The 15,816-nt window shown below is 34.8% G+C and overlaps 1 protein-coding gene and 1 long non-coding RNA gene across 5 annotated transcripts in view; one reads left to right on the forward strand and one right to left on the reverse strand.

The window, feature by feature from the left end:
• Positions 1–8,394, reverse strand: part of Sema1a (Semaphorin 1a) — a 318,087-nt gene extending 309,693 nt beyond the window's left edge. For 2 of the 3 annotated variants that reach the window (XM_053758866.2, XM_053758864.2), the window contains exon 1: positions 8,178–8,394. In XM_053758866.2, the coding sequence (XP_053614841.1) occupies positions 8,178–8,274 (97 nt within the window). In that variant the 5' untranslated portion in view covers positions 8,275–8,394. The remainder of the gene's footprint in view (positions 1–8,177) is intronic. The other variant, XM_053758865.2, reaches the window with a different exon arrangement.
• Positions 1–15,816, forward strand: part of LOC128677781 (uncharacterized) — a 54,141-nt gene that overhangs the window by 9,573 nt on the left and 28,752 nt on the right. The window lies entirely within an intron of this gene.

A 15,816-nucleotide genomic window follows, 5' to 3' on the forward strand; every position in this document is an offset into this window, starting at 1 on the left:
ACAGAAGCAGAGTCCTGACCGTGTGGTCAGTTTGAAAACAATTATGAAAATTCAGCTACCAATTACAAGATATATATATAGTTCAGAGGATACACAAGTCAGAGGATAAACTTGGTAATGACCTAATTATAAAACAGGTTACATTAATGAAAGCTAAATGAGTTTCAGCAAAGTCTAAATTCGGTGAACCTAATTAAAATTCAACACCACAAACAAGCAAATAACAAACAAATGTGTTTACACCATGTCGTGTTTTATTTTAGAAATGATGCTATGTTATAATTTATTAACAGTTTATACAAGAAAATACTAATATAACTTTTTCGCAAAATGTCAAAGTCTCTGTTCAGTTTAAAACTTTTGTCTAGTTGAGTTTATTACGATTATTCTAGTTCAAAAGTTCAGAATCCGTAGTAACTTACGTAACTTTGTAAATTGGACTTTGATAACTAGCCCAACTAAGTTATACAATACAATTGAACACTTCACATTTTTAAATCGGAACAAACTAAAATTACCTAGGTATCTGTTCTAAACATTATAACAATAAAAAATATGTTCTAGCTTTTATTATAGGTACTCTAAAACCGCATTATGACTAAAATTTGCAGTGTAATCGTTACATTGGTATTATTTAATAACTGACCATATGGTTGGAAAATTAAACCAATAAGTATAATTACACCTTGGCTTTCACTTTTACGTACGTACTTGGTAATCCCACGCAAGCAGCTTGGATCAACATGCAATCAACAGCACATCCACCTACTAAAAATCAATTCAATTTCGCTGCTATTACCAGACATAAAGGTCCAAGTAAAGTTACGAATACTTCTACAGTAGACTGTAGTCGAATGGCGAGAATCAAGAAAAGTGTCGCGCGTCAATCCAAACCCAGAGATCTAGATAAGGTGGCCGCGAACACGTTTCACTTGCCTTACCTCACGTCACTGGCCCATTTCTTACAACCCATTGACTCACACCCATTCATCGCTGCCCTTTCAAACTAAGGGCTTAATGCGACTCAGTGCAAATGAGGACGTATATGGAGATTTATCGCGCAGTACCATTGTTAGCGAAGGCGTTGCTGCGAGGAATTTTTCTTTAATTGTTTCGCTTTAAGTAATGAGTTAGAATACCGAGTACCAGGAAACCTTACATATTCATAATGAATGTTAATTTTCATAAAAGTCAGATTACCTTATCTATACAGATATAATAAAAACTAAATTATAATTACTGCCAGACTTACATGCAGACAGGCAAGAGAACTCTGGAAACCAATAAGATACTTGTTACAAAAACGTTGAAGAATCAAAATGGAAGCTCTGGAAAAAAAACAATTACCTATTTACTATTCTATGTAAATAATCGTTATGTCCATTATTGATAAAATATAATGTTTATAGACTTATATAGATTATCACTACCTGCCAGACATATTCATCCAAATTTTGGAAAAAAGAACGAAACTAAGACATGTTCAAAAATCTAATAAAATTGGAATTGTAATGAAGTGAAACCAATTGAATTTCCCCTTCGAGCTTATGATTAGCTTCTTTTTAATCCCGGTTTAAAAACTGCATGACAATAGGCTAGGCACACTCGCGGGGCCTATTTTGTAAAAAGACTCTCATTTCTTTTGCCCAACGATTCGAACAAATATTTTTATTACTGAACCAATGTTTGCATTGCCATCGTCAGCAAGGGGTTGGGCAGAATCACCATTCATCCGCCATCTTTCTTTCATTCCGATCCTTCAACGTTTCGCCGAATTTGAATGCCTATAGAACAGATGCCGAGATCGATCCTCTTTTGATTGCGTTTTGTAAATGATCAAAAATTTTTTATTATTTTCTCTCTTTAGTAATTCAAAAGGTATATCATTTATAAATATATAGTTGATACACAGTTAAGAAAATCAAAAGGAATAATACAGTTTAACTCGAAAACTTTAGCAATGTAAAGCTTTTTTCAAATTCAAATCCAGAATAATCTTCAAAACATCCGTGAAAGTTATGAGAGTTCTTGTTAACTCTGCAAAGGAAATGCATCGCAAAACAAATGTAACACACATGTGCTTACGTTATTTGTGGAATATATGCAGCCATATTTTCAGCTGGGAATAAAATCAGCATAGCAGAGGCACTTACGTAAGCCACAAAACAGGGCGGAAATTTGATTATAGGAACAGGCGACCCCGAAACGGGCCACTAAAAGAAATTAATCGGCGTGTCCGAAAAAATAAAACAAAGAAACGGTAAATCCCACACTGGGCGAAGACAATATATCGTATCGTCATAAAGCTGTCCCTCTCCCGCCAGGCGGCGCCATGGCCGCACCCCCCGCACCCCATCCCCGCCGAGACGGTACGCACGTGCGTGCTACTTGTGTCATCCATCCCAATCTTACCCGCAATGAAAAAATACCTTACACCCTGACCTTAAGATTCACTTCTAATTGAATCTCAGCAGCTGATGCTTCACAGTCCATTATTTACCATATCACGTTACCATTAAACACATTTTGTTTTGCTTTTCGACCGCATTCCTCTCCGCGACACTCCACTTTAACATAACAGCAACTGTGTTGTCGATGTTTGAACTTTTGTCCTTTTTTGATTAGCGGTTATCGTTGCTATATGATTTTTATGAAGTAAACGTTTAGTAATTACTATCAATTATTTATTAATTTGTTTATTGCTGTCGTATTTTTCTTTGTTTCCCAAGTTTTTTGTAAAAATCAGCTACAATTTAAAATACGATATCTATAACCGTCAACTATGGCTGCTCGGAATCTTAATAAATTGTACGCAGGCGTGCAATCATGAACACACTTCACATCTGTATAATGCACCCCGACCACATAACTGCTCCCCCAAGTATTGGCCTCTGATGAATGATCCAATAAATACCCATAAGTTTATACGCGACACGTACAAAACATTCCCGGATATAAAAGCATTATCCTGTTAAGTAATTTATTTCTTCTTCAGGTACAAACGGTTATTTTATGGTACCACTTAAACGTTCTATAATCCTAGCAGTTAAAGTATAAAAAGAGGGTGTCGGAACCCATAATGCAACATCATAAAAGAATTGAACTTCACGGTAGGCACCTGTACTAACCGGAGTAGTTCATAAATCTCCTCTAAGATGGCTGCGTTTTTTAATATCTTTGAATTCTATTGGGCTTATTTTATTCATTATGATTTACTACTCCTTAGAGATCAGCTTTTTGTTTATTTGTGTTGACTTTTGTTATAAATTATGTTTGTAATTTACTTTAACAGAATAAAATATAGATTAGTTTTTTCTAATAGCTTCAAAATAACTCAAGTATTGTAAAATAATAAATATCGTTGTTTGGCTATTGGAATCATGCACTGTATATGCATACACAGTTTAATTTAACAATTCTATATAGTTAATTAACGCAATCCAAAACTATACTAACTTTGTCATCTCGATCTTTGTATTTTAACCGCAACCATTCAAAATTGTATTGTAAACTGAACAAAAGGTCCGTCAATATTGAACAAAATCAGAGACAATATAGATATTTGTGTACAAAAAATATTGACAGCTGTCCACAAACACATCAGCTGTCCACAAGTCTTTATATTTTTTTGCACAATCATCTCCTCTTTATGTTCCCAGATGCTTGGACTTTCATCCCAATTTGATATTCTAAAGAGCGTTTCATATTAATTTATCCCATCTTTCATCTCTCCACTGAGTCATCGTCCTATGAGTCAGAAATTCTGCCCATCCCGTCTTGCTACCCACTCAAAACCGGTCTAGTACACGATGTATACCTAAGTAATGCAAGGTACTAGTTACCTATTCGCTATCACGATATAAGCGGCTTTTCTTTACTGCACCATAAATTATAACTGACACATTTGCAATAGCTTAACAGATTTTACTGCACTTTCTAAGCGATTATTCGTAGCAAGATTCTTGTAGACATTGTAGATATTGACGACTGGTCGGGCTCTTTTTGTAGGTCACTAGCAATGATGAACATGATTTCGATCGAACATGCTCGTTTAAAGTATTGATATTAGTCAGGTACTTACTTTCTTCTAAGTCCTAGTTCTAGATATTTTGAATACTATAAGTACTGACAAAACTTGTAACAGTCAATTGTATTTTAAAATTTTGTGCTTGACATAAGACCCGAGTTGACGATAACCTTTTGTGGTTAACTATTCCGCTGACACACATTTCTGTATTAATATCAGCGGACGCCAATGCAGACATTACCCTCAAATTAGGTTAGCTAGCTGCATCCACTTATCTTGAAAGGCACAGTCATAACAGAGGTATTATGTTGCCAGTCTCATAGCGAAAATTGTAGCACTCAAATTAATTTCGATAGTTAGGACTCCAGAAATCTGATGCACCGCGTGTATTAATAAAGCAAGTTTAAATTAGATTTTCTATATTGTATGTATAGTAGCAACATAATATAGTTCAGAATTTCTATGAACAACGTCGTCTCCTACTCCATACACAATTTGTGTCAGGACATTGATGAAGTGGTGAGTCTTAGTCCAACTTCTTTAGCTAGGAAAACCAGTGCCACAAAAGTGGATACATATATAAAAACTGACGATAATATAGCAAGAACAAAGAATATTAATTATCGTTGACTTTATTTGGATGATTTTATTAAAAGCTTTGGAACAAAACCAGCTTCTTTTCATTCATAAATTTAGCTCTTAAGTTAAATGAACTGAGTGGAGTAAGTATGCGTATTCAATGAACCATACTTCATTGAGTCTACCTAGTTCAGTTGGTCTTTGTAGTTATTTTCACTTTCTAAATAACTGTACCAAATAAAAATATGGCAGTTACAAGTTCTTAAAGCAAATCTATAAAACAATGATTACAAAATTCACAAATCGCTTATCACAAGTTTGCTACTGATTTGAAGGTAATGCTTGATTTGAATAGTTATATTAAAATAGTTTCGACCTTAACGTAGATTTAAAAGATATGGAAGTTAAAAAAGCAGCATTGGACAGATATATTGACTATTAAAGGTAGGTACAACATATGCGGTAAATACCATAGCAACAACAGAAGTTAATAAAATATCACTTTCGTCAGTGACATTGTGTAAAGTTTCCACTTAAAGTGATTCTAAGACATACATTAAATTATACTGCTGAAGTTCTGTTAGTGTTATATGTTACTTTAACAACACAGTTACTATTTTCTACACGAAAAAGGATTTAAGAGAATTCAGCACACGAGAAGAAAACTTATGTATCGTAACATTTAATTTAGATATATTGTAAGATCTTTTCTGCAACTGTTTTGATGACTTTTCCAAGGCCCTTATATTTTTATCTAGAATTACATATTTCGTTGAAAATGCTTCATTGGTTTATGCATTTATTAATTTGTTTTACATTTTCCATCTAACAAACTGAACTCTTAATAAGTATGTAAACCTCGTCGCTTAAGTACCTAGGTAAATCAATCTTCATGTCTATCACCGGACTAAGTTTCAACAATGCGGTCAATTTACCTATGTCTGTCTCAGTAGTGATACATCGTTGCTATTCAGATATTGACACTGCTGCTTCAGTACGAGTATCTGCAACGTAATTATCATATGGCAATCACTTATATATATATATATATATATATATATATACTAATATGAATCCCGTATCGTACACTGGATTCATATTACTAGTTTCTAGATATACATTCGTCACTAATCCAACTCCGTGAACTGTGTATAATTCAGTTATTTTTGAACCGGGCATCTTTTAGGACAGTATTCTTGAATAAATAAATATGGACAAATAACATGGACAAATTAATCCCGAAGTAAGTTCGAATACAAAATTGAATCATAGTAATAAAACACTTTTACCAGTCTTAGAATAGGTACACGATAAAAGAATAACTGAAATTTTACTTCGATTCCTTTTAAGAACTAAAATGCACGCGTGCGAAGCCGCGGGCAAAAACTAGTTTATAGAATAATGCTTTTTTTCTATTAATATTTTCCTCCCTTATGCAAAATTGCAAATTACTTTGGCACTAATACATGTATTTTAGAATTTGGAAATGGAAATAAAGCGTATCCGCTGGCAAAAGCTAGTAGTTCATTATAATACTCTCAAATTGAATAAGTAATCCACAAATATTCGCACGTATACAAACGCCACTTATTTCATGTCATTAGTATTCTAAAGTTGTCAGATAATATTCAACGTGATACATTACATGAATTTTAATGTAAATTTTATCATTTCATATTAATGATACCTTTAGACTATTTATAATACACAGAATTACACTTTCGGAATCTATAACTGAAACAATGGCCGGATACATCCACAGGATATGCGTCGGGCACATTCGCGTCTCGACTTATGACGTCACCAAAATGGAGGCTGTTCATTAATCAATTTGTGAGCAATTTCATCACATATGATTTCAGCAGTCCTTTCATTTACAATGAGTTCTTTGTTCGTCACATTATCAATCATTTATACGTCTTTGGAAGAGACTGTCTCGACATTCCATTTCATTTATAAATTCCATTTTCATTGGAAATGTTAGAGGTGGCTATAAAAATTCTTGACGTATATTTGATTCCTATTTGTATTTACAGTTAACGAGATGACTGGTTTATTTTTCTGCGTTACACGCTCGGTAACAAAAGACCGCTTAACTCTATCTGTTTCGACACAATAGTATTGAAGTATTTGTTATATTGTGTATATCTACAATGAAATTGGGACGCTCATTACATGTCTAGAGTTTTTTGTCCACTTACATTGGCTCTATTAGCTGTGTTTCTTACTGGATTGTTCACAAAAAATGCATTCTCATAGCTTTGATAATTTTAATTTGATATTTCATACGCAATAGAGACTACCTATACTTTATTTATTAAATTCAAATTCAAATTCAAATTCAAATCATTTATTCAGAAATTAGACCTTCACAGGCACTTTTTCTCGTCAATCTTTAAATTTATAGTTATTTCTCACAAGCTAGAAACTACTGGCATTTCGGAACGACCACTGCTGAGAAGAAATGCCGAAAGAAACTCATTTGAACAGTGTTGGTCCCTATGGTATTATTATTTATTAGAAACGTTTGGACTTATAAAATGTATACTTGTCCATCTAAACAGCTGCAAATAATAACTAAACCCCAAAAAAAAACGAAAGTTTGTACTCAATTGACTTTAATCGTACTCAAAGCATCTTAATAACAAAGTTCCATCCACAACATTAAACATCGCTAATCCAAGCGCAGCATTGCAAAACGCAGGACAAACTGTTCTGCTTTGTATTGCACTAATGACAGCCACGTGGCCGTCCCCCGCATTGCAGACGGCACAATAAAACAATGGCACAGTGCTGGCTTTATTCCTGCAGGAACTGTCGCGTGACTCCAAATAGTTTACGCGGGCACCGCAAGGCGCAGTTCTAGAGCCATTTGTGTTTATTCCAGTTGGATTTGGTGCACCAATTTTATGCATAGCAACGGGCTGCGTACTCTTTCCGTCCATTTATAAAAATTTGATCCTTTTATATGTTTAAAATAAGATTTTTTTGTTACAACTTTAATAATCAATATAATCACAAAATTTGAACCCACTCAATATTTATTCAAAGAAAGACTAATTCTGTAGAAACAATTTGATCGTCTGGTTCGAATTCGTCTCCAAAGTGATATAATACAACATTGTACATGCACAATGTTAATAAGTATTTAATATTTCCGCTTTTAGATGGGGTACTAATGCTTCTAAAGCTTTATATTCTGTTATTGTTGATGTCACCGTTTACAATGTTGATGGTAAACACAAGGCATCGCGTCCCAACTTAACCTATCTTGTCAACTTGTTCTGTAAGACATAGTTAAATGCTCTCTAACTACGAAATGTCAGCATACCCGCATTAAGATTTCCAAAAAGCTTTTATCTACTATTAGTGCTATTGATATAAACATGAGAATTTTTGAATGGGACCGTTTGTTCGCGGCTTGTCATCAAACAAAACAACATAAACACGAGACGTGGCGTCAGCTGCGGTAGAAAACTCGCCCTTACGGGTCTATGCCCTACACTGGTTCCGTTTTGGCTGCTTATTAGGCCGATTGTTGTGGGTTCACTAACACTTGGCGTGGACTCACCTAATTGCGCGAAGACTTTGGGCCTGACGTTCTCCTGCCAGGCAGCAGCGGCGGCGGCGAGGAGTGCCGCCAGGAGGGCACAGCGGAGCACGATCATGGCACTAGTCACAAGTCGACATCACTTGGAGATCACTCGCGACGCGCGGCAGAGCTGGGCTCGGACGGGCGGGGCGCGCGGCGGCCGGCGACGGACTGAGGACTGGGGGCACGGGGGGCGCGCCTGCGCTGCCGGCGCCCCGCGGTCTCGCATGCGTGGGGCTGCGGAGTGCGGATCTGGCACGTGACGCAGCCCTGCGCCCGCAACCCTGCGACGTCATAATCGCGTTAAAAAAGCGCCTGCATGTCCTAATGAACGTCGACACTAAACCTGCAATTAAACCGGCAGGGTGCCTTCGGCTTTGTTTATAAGCGATTTCGGGTGTATTAAAAATTCGTTAGGGCATGTCGAGGGCGTGACAGTTCAGCGAATCGTAAGGTCGCAATTACAACTTTGATGGTTAGGGCCTGTTCGGTGCTGAATTTCCCTACCGGAAAAATACTACTGAAGCTTTTGTCACTAATTGACGTAGGTGTAAATTCAGTAATGACCAAGTACAATTAAATTCAGTATTTTTTGAACTTTTTGATCTTGTTGTACTGTACTATGTGTGTTTGATATGTCAACAATAATATTAGAATTAATTTGACTTAAATTGGCGTCTATTTCAAAATTACATTATCAGCGTAAGTCGCAACAATATATTACAATTACACACGTCGTAAAATTAATCGATGTGTAAGTAATACAGTAACTACCCAACTGGATAGAGTAACAACAAAACTAAAGCAAACACAAAAATGTAATAATTATACAAAGTTCCAAAACCATGCAGCAAGGCTTACGATTGCGACCCTGTCGAAATGAAACTTTTTGTGCAACAATGGGGTCCCGCCGTATTCATTATTATTAATTGAACAAAGTTGCTCCCTAGTAATTTTATTCGTGCCATTTGGAACTTTGTCGCAGTGACTTCCGTGTCAGTGTACCAGCGAGATGCATTCTGGCCGGCCGTGTGAAAATCAATAAAATAAACATTATAATGCATGGTTCCTTGGGCGGAAACACAGTGTACATTCATAGGGTACTGGAGTTAATGGGAGCACAAACAAACACACATTCCCTTTCTACAGTGAAGTGCATATCGATTTCAAGTTAATTCATTGTATCACTTGATGACTTGTTAATTGCATTATAATAATTTAATAAAATTCTTGCCCTATAACGCTAGTGTGATAGCGTCTTGCCAAAAAACCCGTCGTAAACCCAAACAAATGGGTTTGCGTTGAAGTTATTTGAGAAAAGACTGGGAGGCAACCCATTCATGCTTATCACGGCGGTAAAATGCGATTTGAGAATTTAATGAGCATTTCTAAAAAAATTACATTTTACTGCACGGACATGATTTATGTCACACATTGAATGCAAACCATGGATTCAGTAACTACTTCGTACAACCGTAATTCCATGATGCAAACAAATCTGACAACAATAAATGCTTGCATCAAAAATGACATTTTTGTAAAAAAAAAAACAAATATTCTTATTCGTAAAGTTTTTAACAAAATCCCAATTGGAAGTCCCTAGTCTGCATTTGAAGTAAGTGCGCACATTTTGCAGTTCCTGTATAATAAAGTAATTATGTAAAATAGGGGATAGAGGTGTAAAATGCACAAGTTGAAAGTTTCACGGATAACTTTCTTAATTTTTATTCTGTCTGTGCATTGCGTGTAAAGAGGTAAAGGCATCTGCTGTTTCGTTTGTTCTTGAATGAATTGTTTATTACATCATAGAATTAGTAGGTACTCCGTACAACGAAGTACTTACCAAATACTTACAAAGTGTTATACATAGATTCACTGTAGGTAAGTATATTTGAAAGCTATCAATCAAGGTCAATAAATTATACTACCATACGTGAAATTCCAAAATTTACTCAACCCTTATACGACTAATTATGATTGAAATTGAGATTGAAATCTGTCGAAGCTCATGTTTTATTTCATACAAGTTTAATAAATAAAGATTTGATAAATCATTTTATTTTTATTCATCAACAATTTTGACGTTGTATTTTTTAAATTATTATACATATAGCATATAAAGTCTAGTCATGTTCAAACGTGTGTACCTTTAAAATGTATATTTTTGGGTAAACATGATCCTTGACATCATGTTTACCCAATAATATACATTTTAAATACATACATAGCAAAAAAAAATACATTTCCGTCCAAAAATACAGGGTAACCAGAGACAAACTGGAGATTACAAAGCATCCTTATCTATAAAGTTTAGGGGGTGTCGCAGACAATCGGCGAGATGTATTAATTGAGGGAATAAATTATAAATAACGACCGTGCAAAGGGACAGCGGCTCGAACGCTCCCTTACACGAAGGGAAGTTCTACACACTGTCTAGATAACCGCTAGGCGGTTTCGCCTCTTTCATTTTGTTTCAAAATGCTTTCGTATTCAAAACTTTTTTGTTTAAAAATACTTTCGTACCTTTGTCCTTAGTTTTCTATTTGTAAGTTTTATATTTACATTGTAATTTTGTGTACATAAATAAATAAATACTTAATATATCCAGTATATGATATAAAATAGTTTTTTGAAAGTTGCGCCTATAAATGATAAAATTAGAGGTAATAGACTCGGTTGGTTTGGACACGTAATTAATAAGAAGATAATCATTTACTGAGGAAAGCTTTAAGTAGGAAGGTACACGGATATAGAGGACGAGGAAGGCCTAGGAAGAGATGGATGGATTGTGTCAGTGAAGATATGAGGTTGCTGGGGGTGAAGGAACCAACATTTTGCGGCGACCCCAGATGATGGGACAAGGTAAGGCAAATGATATATAAAGTTTAATATTTTAATTAGATTGAATGAAGAAGACAGAAAGAGAAATGAATCATGGAGGGAGATGGAAGAGGCCTAAAGGCGGCAATGACGAGGTGAATATTAATTTTTACAATACAGAAATTTCTGTCCGTGTTTTGAAATGGTAATTAATGACTACAATAACAAATATTTTTGAAAAATGTTACAGGAAAGCTGAAATGCAATAATTTTAAAATTACAACATATTAAATTTACGTCTATTATATTTGGCAGAAAACGTTTACAATGTCATTTTGTTATTATACTCGTAATGATTACAGAAAGATCACCAAGTATAATTATTATATTTATTTATATAAATTTTGGAACAACCCAAAAATTTTATGAAATACTTATGTACTTTTTGCACTGCGCAAAGTATATAAATAATTAAGTAAATTTACATTTTAAACACAAAATAAAGATCTTCTTAGAAAGAGTAACTACATATCATAAGTGGAAAAAGAAGACAAAATTATTGATGTAATATACTTTTCAGATATACATGTGTATGTATTTTAAATCTTTAAAATCTACCCCAAAGCCGCAGTCTTATTTTGTGTATAGTGCGTACAGCGGCTACTAACTTAACTACATCTCCCCTACTGAAATTCCATTCAAGATCGGCACTGAAATCTTTACAAGAGGGTCCTCCCAATTCCTGTCTATCCCAAAACTTATTACTTCCACATAATTCATGATTTTTTTAATTTATTCCAGAGTAATTAATTGGGACAGACAGTGGCGTAGCTGGACAATGATAGGCCCAGATGCAAAAAAGATCTGGGCCCTACTTAGATAGATAGATAGATAGCGAAACTATTTATATCGAGGACACACAATATTTATGATACAGTGAACCATTAAAATAAAGGACAAATACACACATGTGCCGCAGCGATATAAAAGGGCAGTATCTCAGTGCATATTCTGCTCGACAAAGAGAGCAGGGCACTGGTTTTCAGATACCACCAGAGGGTACACGGGGGTTCACGCATATCGGAGACGGTCGCGCCGTAGTAATTATATAATTAATGATACACACTTAACACATTTAAAATAATAACATTGCTAATATTATGAAGACAGTAGGAAGTAGTTATGAATATGAATTCAATTTAAACCTAAACTAACACAATAGCACCAGACAAATACAAGCCACTCGTCACACGTACTTCAAAATTATTTGATGAGTATGAACCGACAGTTTGGGTTCTCGAGCCCCAGTAATAAAAAATAGAGGTATTTAGGTCTATTTTTAATTGTCCTGTGGCAAATCTAGCCATCTGAAAACTACGCCACAAGGACAGACATTTTTTTGTCACGTCGAGAGAAATTGAATACTGAACGATATTTCAATTAACATTCTGTGTGTCTCTCTCGGAATATATTTCTGTAATTTTTGTGGCTACATGTAATTGAAACCATGTTTTTATTATTGTCCTATTTGGTTTTTATTAAAATGATGTTAATAAATGTGAAATATTAATGAATTGTTGTTTAATTCTTGTCCGAAATTAATACTAATAGTAGTGAAATTCATTTATTATTTAAGTATTTCTATAACATCATATTCAATGTGCCTTTTTATTCGCACTAATTTTGGCACATAGAAAGGGCGTTATTTTCTGTTTTATTTTGGTTATTTTTAACAAACATCAATATGTTTAAAAAGACGTTTAAAAAGACGTAATTAATTCAATAATTAATTACGTCTTTTTAAACCTCATTTTAACGTGTTATCGATTTTAAATATTTGTACGGATTGGATAATCATAATCTATAGGAATGAAGCTATGCTCATATCACCAAATTAGGGCAGATATCACCAAATAGGGTTGCCAGGTCGCCGAAACTAATAGCCGGACAGAGCAGTCAGCTGACTGGACATTTGGTCAAAAAGCCCGGACTTAAATTTTTGCTTGGCACTCGCTTATTGGTGATCACAAAATTCAAGTGAAAAAAGCATAACAAAAGCCGGTCCTGACATCGTTGGTTTTGGCCGAACACGCAATCCAAAAGTCCTAACTTATGTCCGGCTCCGGACGCTTGGCAACCCTATCACAAACAGTGTATAATTACTTAGCACTACGAAGCCCATGCCCTTTGGGCCTGGTCCAATGTTCCGTTAGTCGTATAATATTACATTTGTCGCTTGGAAATGATCCAAGTCTACTTAGCGATCGCCAAGTTGATCTCATTACCGGATTGTATGATGTTTTTCTGTGAGCTTAGCTTACTAAACCAAAAATGATGTATACGCGAAATAAGACCTTTTTTTCTTGAAAATCATATTCGACGGGATAATCGACGAGCAATGAATGAGCTCGACAAATACCAGTATTTTTAGTAGCTTAGTTTTTGTCGATTTGATGAAATTTGGCACAGAGATAGACGAAATGTTCAGGAGTAATTAGGGTACTTTATTATTATGGTTTTACCCGAGTAAAGCCGGCACGGGCCGCTAGTATGGTTTACGATAACAAAAATATCACCGCACTGTGCGTTGTGCTGGTTCGAATTAATCCTAGATCAAAAGTTTTCCATGCCGGACCTAGGTACGGTCGCCTGCGTGTCATGATGTACTAAACGAGCCAGTATGGGGTTTCTAATTTCATTTCGGCTTGCAAAATATTGTCTTATCTAATTGACTGCCCAGTCTCAAAACTATGTGTCCAAATCAAACCATGTATTCAGAAATTAGACCTTCACAGGCACTTTTTCACATCAAATTGTATATTAAGTATACAATTTATCAAAAAGCTACAACCTATTGTCTAAAGACAAACACATGCTGACTAATTATTCTGCCATTTTATTAGCAAAAGTTTAGATATAGTTTTATATAAGCACATCGTTAGCGTGAATATTGAATACTACTAATTTGGGAAGAAACGTGTGTTGTAAAATCGAAAATAGATAACGATTAATTAAAATATACAACAAAAAATTTGCGCATCATAAAATTAAGAATATTAACGATGACAGCGGAGACAATATAGACACACCTATATGACATCGTAATTTACAATGACTTTGAGTAGATTCTGATGTGCTGTTGACTGTATACCTCAGTCGAGCAAAGGCTTTATAAAACTGCCTTTTTTCGTTAAAACCCGCGCCCACAAACGTTAACAGACTTTTATGAATTGTGTACATAGGATTTCAGTAAATAACCACTGAAGACAGCGCGTTTTATCTCGCAAAATTACCCTAGTTCAATATTACTTAGATATTTGGGCAACAGATTTTTTTAGTCTCACTTTATTATATTTCATTATAAATCATCATCTCAATACTTTTGGAATACTCATTAATTCCCAAGCATATATTCATAAACTTTCAAGAAGTGGGCCCTCAAACATCACGCTTTATTTATTTAAGATCTTTGATAGTTTCATACAAACTTCTAGATCTTTATTTAAGATCTAGAAGTTTGCATGAAACTATCGTTTGTTTTTTTTTTGCAAAACATTAAAGATTGTTGACCTATTCCTTAAATTAAGTTATTTTTTGTTAAAAACAAGAGGCACACTTGTCTACGAGTTCAGTTTGTGATATCATGTTGCACCTATGTGGGTGTCCAAACACTTTGTTGATATTAGTAATCGATGCCAGAGATTAACACCAAAAATAACGGAATAAAAAAAAGAGATCCCGCTAAATGCTGTTCTGATAGATATTCTGCTTAACAAACCATACGGTCCCAGTCCACACAAAGTTAGCTTCGTATCGCATACTGCAAGCTGCGCTAAATCGCACAGAATGCTGTCGTAATGGAGTGCACACGACAAAAAGAAACGCGATCCAATCAATCTACATTTACAATCATATGAGAATCGAACTGGCTGTAGGATATGGTGACCAGTATTCCTCGATACTTTTTCGAAATGTTTATTTTTCATTTTATTTTCAGAGGTGTTATTGTTTAATAATTACAAGAGAAACGATATTTTTTTTACTTTTGCTCGTGACTACGTAAGCATGTAAAAATGAAGTTTTTTCTTTGAACGATGTTCAGAATGTGTGTTTTTGGTCAGTCGAATTTACAAAGAATCCGAAGAACAATTTTTAAGGTACGTGTTTCTTTAGATTGGCTCATAACTTCGAAGAAACAAACAATAAAACGAAATCAAAATCGGTTCAGCCGTTTGGCTGCTACGATGCCACGGACATACAGATACATAGGCACGTTCAACTTATAACTTCCGTGCGCCTGTCGTCGGGATTTAAAAACAAATGATCAAAATTGTATGATCAGTGTAAAAAATTGCCAAATCGAATCATTCTTCTGACGAATAGTTCAGAAAAGATTTAATTTGATATACACAGGACACCCCAGTATAAACTAATCTAATACTACCCGTATGTAATCTGATTTAAAAGATATTTTATGTAAAATATTTTACATAAAAATCCTTTAAACCCTCCTGGTTTGTGATGTAAAGCGTTGTCCGCCCGCAGCAAAAAAAAATCTTGAGTGTTTTTCATGTTTGATAGAAGTAATATTTGTTTAACCTCATCAACATTCAACAATCAACAAATTTCATCAAAATCAGCCCAAACTTTCCTATTTATAATATTATCATATTTATAAATGTAGATACCAGCTCTTGTTAGCGATACAAGTTCTTATTTCACTGGACTTGATGAATCAATGAAATAGAAATTTATATTTATCACTATCTCCACTATTATAGTTTCATACCTCTACTAT

Source organism: Plodia interpunctella, chromosome 18 (genome assembly GCF_027563975.2).
Source record: "Plodia interpunctella isolate USDA-ARS_2022_Savannah chromosome 18, ilPloInte3.2, whole genome shotgun sequence".
NCBI classification, from domain to species: Eukaryota; Metazoa; Arthropoda; class Insecta; order Lepidoptera; family Pyralidae; genus Plodia; species Plodia interpunctella.